Below are 13584 nucleotides of genomic sequence, written 5' to 3'. Positions count from 1 at the left end.
TTCCGAATATACTGATCTCTGAAGAAGGGAGCTAGTGCTCCCGAAACGCGTCAGATCTTAAAGTTATATTCCAATGTCATATTATCTCATTATTATCCATGCCATGCTTGTAAATGAGTGGCCACACCAAGTTATTTGCCAACTGTTGATTTTACATTGCCTGTGTTGTATACTATGTATATTACAGCCTTTGAGCTAAAGCATGCGCCATTGAGCACATGTAATCATTTGTATTTCTACAACCTGTGCATAATATGCAATAAAATTGTATTGCTTTCATCAATTGTGTATTTCAAATTTCCCTAGCCACCAAACACGTACCTCATACAAAGTCCCGTGGGCCAATTTCTTTTGTTTGTATATATTTTGGGATGGAGGAGTGTTTCGGTGGGAACCAGATCATTGCCCCTTTTGCATTTAGGTTAGAACATAGGGTTAGGTTAGGTTTGAATCCTGGAAGATTTGGTTTCCCAGTGGACTTTGGGGGAACATTTCTCAGGATCTGATAAGTATTTAGTGGCACGGGCAGCAGAAAAAGGAATTATGTCCTCTTTTTTCTTTTACAGGTACGGCTGTGAATTATAATATAAAATATAAAAGCTGCATATGTAGCAGATTTTTGCTAGGGTTGGTTCCTGTAGGTTGGTAGGCAGGCAGCTCAAGCAGACCTCTTTTTTCCCCCCAGGGATTTGGAAGCAGCACACCTCATTGGTCAACTCAAGAGAAGAGGAAGATCTCTTGTGTGGACCAAATTAGGGCTACCTTTAGATTCAAGACAGCAATCACAGTGTCACATATAAAGTGAAGACAGCAATCACAGTGTCACATATAGAGTGAAGACAGCAATCACAGTGTCACATATAGAGTGAAGACAGCAATCACTGTGCCACATATAGAGAGAAGACAGCAATCACAGTGTCACATATAGAGTGAAGACAGCGATCACTGTGTCACATATAGAGTGAAGACAGCAATCACTGTGCCACATATAGAGAGAAGACGGCAATCACTGTGCCACATATAGAGAGAAGACAGCAATCAGCGTCGCATATAGAGTGAAGACAGCAATCACCGTGTCACATATAGAGTGAAGACAGCAATCACTGTACCACATATAGAGAGAAGACAGCAATCACTGTGCCACATATAGAGTGAAGACAGCAATCACTGTGCCACATATAGAGAGAAGACAGCAATCATTGTCACATATAGAGTGAAGACAACAATCACAGTGTCACATATAGAGTGAAGACAGCAATCACAGTGTCACATATAGAGTGAAGACAGCAATCACTGTGCCACATATAGAGAGAAGACAGCAATCACTGTGCCACATATAGAGAGAAGACAGCAATCACCGTGCCACATATAGAGAGAAGACAGCAATCAGTGTCACATATAGAGTGAAGACAGCAATCACTGTGTCACATATAGAGTGAAGACATCAATCACAGTGTCACATATAGAGAGAAGACAGCAATCACAGTGTCACATATAGAGAGGAGACGGCAATCACTGTGTCATATATAGAGTGAAGACAGCAATCACAGTGTCACATATAGAGAGAAGACTGCAATTACTGTGTCACATGTAGAGAGAAGACAGCAATCAGTGTGTCACATATAGAGAGAAGACAGCAATCACTGTGTCACGTATAGAGAGAAGACAGCAATCACTGTGTCACATATAGAGAGAAGACAGCACTCAGTGTGTCACATATAGAGAGAAGACAGCAATTACTGTGTCACATATAGAGAGAAGACAGCAATCAGTGTGTCACATATAGAGAGAAGACAGCAATCACTGTGTCACATGTAGAGTGAAGACAGCAATCAGTGTCACATATAGAGAGAAGACAGCGATCACTGTGTCACATATAGAGAGAGGACAGCAATCAGTGTCACATATAGAGTGAAGACAGCAATTAGTGTCACATTTAGAGAGAGGACAGCAATCAGTGTCACACATAAAGAGAAGACAAAATGATCACTGTGTCACATATAGAGGGAGGACAGTGATCACTGTGTCACATATAGAGAGAGGACAGCAATCAGTGTCACATATAGAGTGAAGACAGCAATCACAGTGTCACATATAGAGAGAGGACAGCAATCAGTGTCACACATAGAGTGAAGACAGCAATCACAGTGTCACATATAGAGAGAAGACAGCAACCACTTTGTTACTTATATAGAGAAGACAGCAATCACAGTGTCACATATAGAGAGAAGACAGCAATCACTGTGTCACATATAGAGTGAAGACAGCGATCACTGTGTCACTTACAGAGTGAAGACTGCAATCACTGTGTCACATATAGAGAGAAGACAGCAATCACCGTGGCACATATAGAGAGAAGACAGCGATCACTGTGTCACATATAGAGAGAAGACAGCGATCACACTTTTTACTATACCAAGAAAAGGATACATTCTTTTAATACACATAACCATTTTAAATACTAAATTAAGGATTCCAGGCTGAGGAACTGGGCTAACATATTGTGTTTGAGTATTCATTTATGTAAAGATGAAAAAATAGTCATCTAATAGACTGGAAATAAAATGTCACAATTTTTCTTACACAAGGCATGGTTGCTATCTTATGTCTGTGGGTACTCTCAGTAACCCCTAGAAGCAGATACTCAGATGTTGGAGTAGCAGAAGCTCTTGAAGTGATCATTGTTATCCCTATCCCAGCAATAAGTCCTTCTTTTGGATATTTATTGCCGCAAAAATGTCAAATGTATTTAAATCCAAAAATAAAAATGTAATATATTGCAGCTTACCGATCCATAAATGTAGTGGCTGTATTCGTTTTCTTTTAGTAGGCTTTTTTTGCCTAATTTTTCACCTGTTGATCTGGCCAGTAACATGTTAAGCTAGCCATTACTGATTTAGCAGGGACCGTTTAAATTTGCCTCCCCCTCTAAACAGAAATTGATTATTTAATCAACTTCTGTTGAAGGGAGATTTTTAAATGATCAGTGGCTGCAGTGAATCAGATGCAGCCGCTGATCAGTGTATTCAAGGGTGCCATTGTAAGAATACAGTATCCTGCTGGGAGGGGGGGTACCATACCATACCATACCATAGCATACCATGTTTGTTTGTTTGTTTGTTTGTTTGTTTGGATTGAGGAATTGTTAGCCCCCGTTCACACGAAGGCGACCTGTGAGGCTACCGTCGCCGTAGGTCGCCTCCCATAGGGAAGCTGCGGACCCGTTCTAATAGGAGCGACACAAGTCGCTCCGACTTAGAAAAAGGGTCCGGAGCTTCTTTGGGGCGACCAGGAGGCGACCGCCATAGACTTCAATGTTATGAAGTCCGTGGCGGCCGCTCCGAGGTCGCGGCGCGCTGCTCGCACCGCGACCTCGGAGGTCGCAGTGCGAAGTAGCGTCGCCCCTATGTGAACGGGGGCTTAGGCTTAATGAAATAAAATAAATGTGTGTGGCCAGCCTTAGGGGGCACCTTTGGATGGCAGCATTGTCAATCTGAGAAGAATGCAGTGGATTTAGATGGACATGACTAAAGCTAAACTTCATCTTAAACTTTATAAGCATTTTAGTGCCTCTGCGTTTTTGGAAAGGGTCAGGGACTTTTTAAATGCAAAAATGGTGCTTTATTTTTTGGTTTAATAGACTTCAGTGGAGAAGCTGCAGAAAAGCATGTAGTGCGTTTTTACTGCGATTAGCGTTTTTTTCATCTTCCCAACAACAAATTTAACAAAAAAAAGCATAAAAACCGTGAATTGTGGCAAAATCACAGTAAAAACTGCAAAAAGCACAGCAATAAGCACTGCAGCAATGCTCAAAAGCAAACTGCATAGGTGTGAATGGAGTCTTAAATTTACCAAAACCATATAATAGGAGGTCAAACCTAAACACTTTCACTTTGCTTGCAATCAAGCAGGCACTTATACTACATAGTTGAAGATAAACCTGATTTGAATAAGAAAATTGTATAATGCATGGCCAGCTTGAGGCTCGATTCACACTCATGCACGTTGCTTTTGAGTGTTTCTTTAGTGCTTTTTGCTGTGCTTTCCACGTTTTTTTTAAAAACTATTTTACTGCAATTTGCATGTTTTTCCTTCTTTTTTTTTGGAAAATTTGTTGTTAAGCAGATTTAAAAAATTTAAAAATGCAATTTGCGGTAAAAACACGGTAAATACGCACTACATGCTTTTCTGCAGCTTCTCTATTGAACCAAAAAAGCAATGTCTTGCGTTTAAAAAAATCCCTGACCCTTTCCAAAACGCTGAGGCACAAAAATGCATTGATGTGAACCTGTTCTATAGAAACCCAAGTTTTAAAAAAAAAAAATGTCCTGCATTTCTGCAAAAAGCATGAAAAAATGCATTGGTGTGAATGGAGCCTAACTGGTGGGATCAACAAGTGAAAATAAAGAAAACGAACGCAGCCACCACATCCAAGGATTGGTCAGCTTACATTTTGGCTTTTGGGTTTAGACAGACTTTAAAATCCTTTTCTTACTGTATAAATTTCACTGACCATATCACAGCAGTTATCCCTGTACAATAAACTGACTTCAGTTTTGCCATGCACTACAATTCATCCCCCGTTCACAATGGAGCGACTTGACATGCGATTTGACAGGTCAAGTCGCAGGCTATTGCCAGCAATTGCACTGTTAGAATCGGTGTGACGCTGACTTTGCGATTTGAGAAAGTAGCTCCTGCACTACTTTTGGTGATTTCAGATACGACTTGCATAGACACCTGTGCATGATGCCGCACAGATGTCCTCCAAGTCGCACTGATCTTGTGATTTCAGATGAAGTCGCACAATTCCAAAGCACATAAATCTATGTATATTATTGACATAAACAAAGCTTGTTGTGTTTATCTCTGGAGGAAGAAATAATGCTAAACATTGTCTATGGTGTATTTGTCTGAATTAAGAGATAAAAGCCCTGCAATCCTCATTAGAATCCCTGAGCAGCCTCCATGCTGTTGATCACCATCCAGGCACATTATAGAATGCTGTGCTGTCCTGAGGATTGCATCTACAGGTAGTCACACAGAAATCTTTCTGCCCAGTAATAATATATAAGGCAATGTTTGAAAAGCTTCACATCATCAGAGATCCTGTGTATTTCACAATGATTGGGAAATTACAGCAGATCTGTAAGCAAAGGCATCATAAAAAGCTGGCATGCATGCACTTCTGTAGCCTGATCTCCAAGTCATCAATACTAAATATCAGGATGACAGATGACATGATTAGAGAGACTGGATCCAGCTTGGCATGCAATGATCAGCTCAGCAGACATACACCCATGGTGTACCTACCTTCCCCCAATTGAGGGGTCTGTAGAAATTGGGGATCTGACACTTCCTGCTGCTCTCTTCCCTTCTGATCGCCCACAGTTTCATCAGATCCCTGCCAGCTGTCTTCCTCCTCTGCAGGGGAGAGCAAAGGCTGCACACAGGACATACACTCCAAACGCTCAGCATCCATAGCAGGTGCCCTGAGAACAGGGAACAAGACAAAGCAGCAGTGATCAGTTACTGGAGCTCATCCTCCACCTCTCCTCTTATCCTGTGTGTGTGTAAGGAGGGGGTCTCCTGAGAGCCTTAGGGGCTGGCTGGGATCTGGGGATTGCAGATGGATGGTGCTGTGCCTGGGATTGCAGTGTGCACTCTGATTATAAAATCTGATCCACATCTAGGAAGGAGACACAAAGCCTTCTCCTGGCATAGTACAGCTGTAAGTAGATATCTGGGGCTAATCATTTGTCATTCTGTGTTGAGTTTCTAACCGATTACTAAACTTAGGAACCTGCACTCGCTATATCTGATCTCCCACAGTACACAGAACATGGATATGCAATTATTTTAGTAAATATGAATTGCTAAATACCTTTTCTCATCAGCAGTATATAGCAGTCTTGTGACTTCTATCAGTGTCTGGTTAAAGCTTGCAGGAGGAGTTTTCATTCTGCACTGACTGTCCTATCCTCTGTCTGGACAGTGCTGATTGGCCCTGTGCTGATCACATGCACTCTCCCAAGAACAACAAAAACTGTCTACAAATACATACCAAACTGAGCATGTGCAGCCTGTGCCCTGGCTCTGTATTATCGGGAAATATATTGGGGACAGTGGAAGAAGGGGAAGATCAGAAGAGACAGGATCAAACAGCCTTTTTACACAATGCAGAGGATGAACCACAGTGAGCATACCTCCCAACTTTCTAAGATGGGAATGAGGGACACCTATTAGCAAAAGTATGTAGGCATAGGACGCACCTCCCTTAAATTCCTTTATATTGGCTTTTGGAATTTACAAATGTGGAAATTTAGAAACTGGATGAAAGGTTTAGCCCTGGGAAACACATTTTGAAAGCAAAAAAATGCATTTTATATACAACTATATAGATAAGACCAAAATGAGGAATAAATGAGGAGGAAAGAGGGATAGAGGGACTTTGTTCCAAATGAGAGACAGTCCCTCGAAATCAGGGACAGTTGGGAGCTATGACAGTGAGTATAACAAGCATGCTTTACTGCATATACAGACTGATTTTTACTGTTGTGGGTTTAGTAACACTTTAAGTGTAAACCAGGTAAATTACTTGTTAGGAGTAGTGTAAGTGTTTCCATATTGTGTTTATACTGTTTAGCAGTGGCGGCTGGTGCTCAAAATTTTTTTTTTGGGGGGGGGGGGGGGGGCGCAAAAAGAAAAATGTAATAGGTATTGCTTTGCGGCAAAAACCGCGGTAAAAAATTGCGTGACTTTGAGGTCATGGTACAGGCATGGCACAGGTGATGGTATAGGCATGGCACAGGTGATGGTACAGGCATGGCACAGGTCATGGTACAGGCATTTCACAGGTCATGGTACAGGCATGTCACAGGTCATGGTACAGGTGATGGTACAGGCATGGCACAGGTGATGGAACAGGTCATGGTACAGGCATGTCACAGGTCATGGTACAGGAGATGGTATAGGCATGGTAAGGGCATGGCACAGGTGATGGTATAGGCATGGCACAGATGATGGTATAGGCATGGCACAGGTCATGGTACAGGCATGTCACAGGTCATGGTACAGGCATGTCACAGGTCATGGCACAGGTCATGGTACAGGCATGTCACAGGTCATGGTACAGGAGATGGTATAGGCATGGCACAGGTCATGGTAAGGGCATGGCACAGGTGATGGTATAGGCATGTCACAGGTCATGGTACAGGCGTAGGCGAGACCAGCGTACATGCCCCCTTCAATGCAGTGACCAGCGTACATGCCCCCTTTTAATGCAGAGACCAGCGTACATGCCCCCTTCAATGCAGAGATCAGCGTGTGTGCCCCCTTCAATGCAATGAACATTGTGCCGTGCCCCCTTCAATGCAATGAACATTGTGCCGTGCCCCCTTCAATGCAATGAACATTGTGCCGTGCCCCCTTCAATGCAGAGTTCAGCGTGCGTGCCCCCTTCAATGCAGAGTTCAGCGTGCGTGCCCCCTTCAATGCAATGAACATTGTGCTGTGCCCCCTTCAATGCAGAGTTCAGCGTGCGTGCCCCCTTCAATGCAATGAACATTGTGCTGTGCCCCCGTCAATGCAGTGTGCCACCCCCCCCCCCCCCCCCCCCGAGACCAGTGCACTTACCTGGAGCAGCCCGACGGCGGCGGCGGCGATGGCTTCTGTTGTCTTCAGTCCCGGACTCCCGGCGGGCAGCTTCTTCTCACTCCGGCTTCGACGGCTTCGGCGGGCGGCTTCTTCTCACTCCGGTGAGGCTTCGGCTGGCGACTTCTTCTCACTCCGGCGACGGCTTCGGCGGGCGTCTTCTTCTCACTCTGGCGGCGCGTCTTCTCTGGTCCTCCCACTCCCGCCTCCTCCTCAGCCAATGGCATGGGGTTTGCCATGCGGCCAATCAGGAAGCCGGTATTAGACCGGTTTCCTGATTGGCCAGGAGGAGGATTGGTGTGACAATAGCGAATTTTCATTCGCTATTGTCACACAGTGCTCTGGGCGCACTGCTCTGCGCCCCGGGACCTCCCTTTCCATCGCCCTATTGGAGCCTCTGGCTCTAATCAGGTGATTGAAAAAAAAAAAAAAAAAACATTGCACTCAATGCATCTGGCGCCCTGCATGCAGATTAGGGGGCCGGACGCATGGATGGGGATGGATGTGATCTGCCAGTAAATTTTTTGACAATGTTTGATCAGTAAAAATTCAAATGCTGATGGACGTTGGCAACACTGGTGATGGCATATTATAAACTAACATCACCATTCCCACACTCCCTAAACAGATGGAAGATACACTATATCCCCAAAAGTATTGGGACACCTGCTTTTACACGCACATGAATTTTAATGGCATCCCAGTCTTAGTCTGTAGGGTTCAATATTGAGTTGGCCCACCATTTGCAGCTATGACAGCTTCAATTCTTCTGGGAAGGCTGTCCACAAGGTTTAGCAGTGTGTCTATGGGAAATGTGTGACCATTCTTCCAGAAGCGCATATGTGATGTCAGCCACTGATATTGGACGAGAAGGTCTGGCTCGCAGTCTCCGCTCTAATTTATCCCAAAGGTGTTCTATCAGGTTGAGGTCAGAACTGCAGGCCAACTCTTCTGGAAAGGCTGTCCACAAGGTTTAGAAGTGTGTCTATGGGAATGTTTGACCATTCTTCTAAAAGTGCATTTATGAGGTCGGACACTAATCCCAAAAGTGTTCTGTTGGGTTGAAGTCAGGACCCTGTGCAGGCCAGTCAAGTTCCTCCACCCCAAACTCGCTCATCCATGTCTTTATGGACCTTGCTTTGTGCACTGGCCCAAATCATTTGGTGGAGGGGGGGTTATGGTGTGGGGTTGTTTTTCAGGGGTTGGGCTTGGCCCCTTAGTTCCAGTAAAGGGAACTCTTAAGGTGTCAGCATACCAAGACATTTTGGACAATTTCATGCTCCCAACATTGTGGGAACAGTTTGGGGATGGCCCCTTCCTGTTCCAACATGACTGCACACCAGTGCACAAAGCAAGGTCCATAAAGACATGGATGAGCGAGTTTCAGGTGGAGGAACTTGACTGGCCTGCACAGGGTCCTGACTTCAACCCAACAGAACACTTTTGGGATCAGTGTCCGACCTCATAAATGCACTTCTAGAAGAATGGCCAAACATTCCCATAGACACACTCCTAAACCTTGTGGACAGCCTTTCCAGAAGAGTTGAAACTGTTATAGCTGCAAATGTAGGCTATATCAATTTTGAACCCTACAGACTAAGGCTGGGATCAGTGGCGGCTGGTGCTCAAAATTTTTGGGGGGGCGCAAACAGAAAAAATCTAATAGGCATTGCTTTACGGCAAAAAACACGGCAAAAATTGCATGACTTTGAGGTCACAAAAGTGTGAAAGGGGCCTTCAGTAATCAAAGTATAGTGTGTCCCCATCAATGTAGAGTTACTACAGCGTGCCCCCATTCAATGCAGAGTTACTACAGCGTGCCCCCATTCAATGCAGAGTTACCACAGCATGCCCCTATTCAATGCAGTGACCAGCGTGCATGCCCCCATCAATGCAGTGAACAGCGTGCCGTGCCCCCATCAATGCAGTGACCAGCGTGCCGTGCCCCCATCAATGCAGTGACCAGCGTGCCGTGCCCCCATCAATGCAGTGACCAGCGTGCCATGCCCCCATCAATGCAGTGACCAGCTTGCCGTGCCCCCTTCAATGCAGTGACCACCTTGCCGTGCCCCCTTCAATGCAGTGACCAGCTTGCTGTGCCCCCTTCAATGCAGTGACCAGCTTGCCGTGCCCCCATCAATGCAGTGACCAGCTTGCCATGCCCCCATCAATGCAGTGACCAGCTTGCCGTGCCCCCATCAATGCAGTGACCAGCTTGCCGTGCCCCCATCAATGCAGTGACCAGCTTGCCGTGCCCCCATCAGTGCAGTGACCAGCGTGCCGTGCCCCTATCAATGCAGTGACCAGTGTGCCATGCCCCCATCAATGCAGTGACCAGCGTGCCGTGCCCCCTTCAATGCAGTGACCAGCTTGCCGTGCCCCCTTCAATGCAGTTACCAGCTTTCCGTGCCCCCTTCAATGCAGTGACCAGCGTGCCGTGCCCCCATCAATGCAGTGACCAGCGTGCCGTGCCCCCATCAATGCAGTGACCAGCGTGCCGTGCCCCCATCAATGCAGTGACCAGCTTAGTGTGCCCCCTTCAATGCAGTGAGAAGCTTGCCATGCCCCTTCAAAGCAGTGACCAGCTTGCCGTGCCCCCATCAATGCAGTGACCAGCTTGCAGTGCCCCCTTCAATGCAGCGACCAGCTTACCGTGCCCCCTTCAATGCAGTGACCAGCTTACCGTGCCCCCATCAATGCAGTGACCAGCTTGCCGTGCCCCCTTCAATGCAGTGACCAGCTTGCCGTGCCCCCATCAATGCAGTGACCAGCTTGCCGTGCTCCCTTCAATGCAGTGACCAGCTTGCCGTGCCCCCATCAATGCAGTGACCAGTGTGCCGTGCCCCCATCAATGCAGAGACCAGCGTGCGTGCGTGCCCCCTTCAATGCAGTGTGGGCCCCCCCAAGACCAGTGCACTTACCTGGAGCCCTTGAGTGGTGGCGGCTTCTCTTCAGTCCCGGCGGCGGCTTCTCTTCAGTCCCGGTGGTGGCTTCTCCTCACTGTGTCCCCCGGCGGCGCGTCTCCTCCAGTCCTCCCGCTCCTGCCTCCTTCTCGGCCAATGGCATGGGGTTTGCCTTGCAGCCAATCAGGAAGCGCGTATCGGATGCGCTTCCTGATTGGCCAGGAGGAAGATCGGTGTGACAATAGCGAATTTTCATTCGTCAATACACCGGCCGCCACTGGCTGGGTTGCCATTAAAGTTTATGTGTGTGTAAAGGCAGGTATCCCAATACATTTGGTAATATTTTGTAGAAGCAAGACTAGAGCTCCAGTATTGTCTGATTATCTATGGTGCTGCAGCTAAAATATGTTCAATTCCCTAGGATCACACCATTTAAGAATATCTATGGTCAAAATGTGTACAATCAGTTATTAAGGTGGTTCTAAAGCCAAGACACTTTTTATTTTTAAAGTAGAGCTATAGGCAAACCTCTTTTCACTATCTGTATCCCATTTGGGAGATTTGCCTTCATTTCCTGTCTCATACCCAAGCAGGAAGTGAGAGGAAATCCTTGCAAATTAAGGGAACCACTCAGGGGGGCCCCCAGGTCACGAGAACTAGTGTCCCCATTGAAAGATTTCCCCTTTATTACTTTTCTGGGGACAACCCAAAATTTGGGATTTTCTTTCATGTTCACTTTCAATGACAATGGTAAACCAGACAAATACAGTGAATCTCCCTAACAGGGGCACAGAGAGCAATAAAAACCAAATAGGTATTCTAATCAATCAATCAAAAAAAAAAAAAAAAAGTTTTGCCTTTAGTTATACTTTAATGCATTCCCTGCATTCAGTGGTATTAAGCCGAAAACCAAATACATGTATATTAGGGCTGTGCATCTTCACTTACCTCACGATTCGATGCGATTACGATTATTAGGGTCGCGATTCGATACGATTCGATTCCGCGATGCATCACGATGCATCACATATACTGCCCAATGCCCATGCCCAGCCCACTGCCCAATGGTTTTCAAAACTTTATCAAAAAAAACAAACAATCAAGCAGTCACAAATAAAAGAATCCTTTTTATTTTCATTTGCTTCAAAGGACACTTTCCTGGACCCTGTCATGGCCTGCAAGCCCTGCATACTTTAGTGCACTTGCACTGCAAACATATAGGAAGGTCTGAAAATGCAAACAGCATAGCAGAGACAGACAACAACACTAGTATTTTACTAGAAGTAACAGTAAAATTAGTAAAAAACTGTAGTAGTGCAGTTTACTGCTTCATAAAAGAAAATATTAATATAAGCCAGGCCTACCACCATTTAAAGTACAACTAAAGGCCAAACTTTTTGGATTTTGGATAAAGTTTGGCCTATAGTTGTACTTTAAGGCAAGCCAAAATAGAAGAAGCCAGCCAGCCAGCCAAGCTAATATTCTTGTGAAAATGGTCATCATAAATTCCCACAAAACATTATATATAAATCCTTTTATGTGAATATGCATTGCAATAAATTCCAGGTGTGCCATAACCTGTCCTCTACAAAACAGAGCACTTCCTGACTAGTAGCAAACATCAAGGGTGAACCTGGCAATAGTGCACTGCTGCATAACTTCCATGTTCACCGTGATGTTTGTTTCCCTCTGCAACTGCCAGTCAACTCAAGTGAGTTGATGGATTGGCTGCTAGAGGGGAGTTACAAATATAAGCTTTAAGCTTATCAATTCACTTATGTCACTTTTATGTCACTTTACAGAAAACGTTACCTGTCCTGCAGACAGTCTCTGTCTCTACCACGATTAAACCCAACTGAAGCCAAGCCAAAGCCACCATTAGAGGAAGGAAAACCCTTGACAGAGTAAATCATCAACTAAAGCTTGTGTCTTGTCCAACTCACGCTTCCCTGTGTGTTCGTAAAATCCGAAATGTGCCCAGATGTTTGCTCTTAAAACGCTAGGTGCATTTTTTATCTCTCGATATTTTTCTCCTTCTGCCATATTTACCACCATACTACCACGTAAGTGACGGAGACGGATGACGTAAGTTGCCAAACTCTGTCAGTGTTTAAAAAAAAAAATAAAAAAAAAAACTTGTAAACTAAGCCGCAACAAATCAACCAAGCAACATCTTTCATAAAATATGACTGTCTGTCTGTCTGTCAGACTCCCTTCCTTGCATGCACTGAGCCAAAACCCCCGGGGCCCCCCCTTACCCCACAGCTGCCTGTGACAGTGACAGTGACACTGACAGAGACCCCCCTCCCCCCACAGCTGAGCTGACTGCAGCCTGACACACTGACAGAGACCTGGGTGGATGTCCCACACCTTCCCCAATCCCCCACAGCACTGACAAACACTGAGAGTGAGTGAGTCCCCCCCCCTTGCCCAGACCCCCACACTGACAGAGACCTGGAAGTCCCCCACCTTCACCAATCCCCCACAGCACTGACAAACACTTGAGTGAGAGTGAGTCCCCCCCCCCTTGCCCAGACCCCCACACTGACAGAGACCTGGATGTCCCCCACACCTTCCCCAATCCCCCACAGCACTGACAAACACTGAGTGAGTCCCCCCCTTGCCCAGACCCCCATAGCTGACTGACACTGACAGAGACCCCCCAGGCCCCCACTGACACTGACTGACCCCCCTGGCTGCCAGACAGCCACAGCAGAACAGTACCCCCGGGCCCCGACCGACCGTCCCCTGTCCCAGCCCCCCCCCCATCACAGACATCCCCCAGAGATACAGACGAGAGACCCCCATGAATGATTACACAATTATTTGTTCGGACATACCTGCTGTGTGACTGTGTGGGTTGTTGTGCACTGCATTGCAGAGGAGGACAGGTGCTGTGCTGCTCTCTGGGCTCTGTGGCGGGCGGCTGGCGTCACTGGCAGTGGCGTGGCGGCTGGGCCTCCAGGGCCTGTCGGCTACGGTGAGGTGAGGCTGGCGGCGCTGGCTGGCTGCGATGGGGACGCACTTG

The 13584-nt window shown here is 46.2% G+C and overlaps 1 protein-coding gene across 1 annotated transcript in view; it reads right to left on the bottom strand.

The window, feature by feature from the left end:
- METTL21C (methyltransferase 21C, AARS1 lysine) overlaps positions 1 to 13584 on the bottom strand; it is a 124784-nt gene that overhangs the window by 31506 nt on the left and 79694 nt on the right. Inside the window, exon 2 of the mRNA XM_082244508.1 lies at positions 5314 to 5492. Coding sequence (XP_082100634.1) covers positions 5314 to 5482 — 169 coding nt within the window. The 5' untranslated portion in view covers positions 5483 to 5492. The remainder of the gene's footprint in view (positions 1 to 5313; positions 5493 to 13584) is intronic.

The sequence above is a fragment of the Pelophylax lessonae genome (assembly GCF_965119305.1).
Source record: "Pelophylax lessonae genome assembly, chromosome: 2".
Taxonomy (NCBI): domain Eukaryota; kingdom Metazoa; phylum Chordata; class Amphibia; order Anura; family Ranidae; genus Pelophylax; species Pelophylax lessonae.
This window is presented reverse-complemented; position numbering and strand designations above follow the sequence as displayed.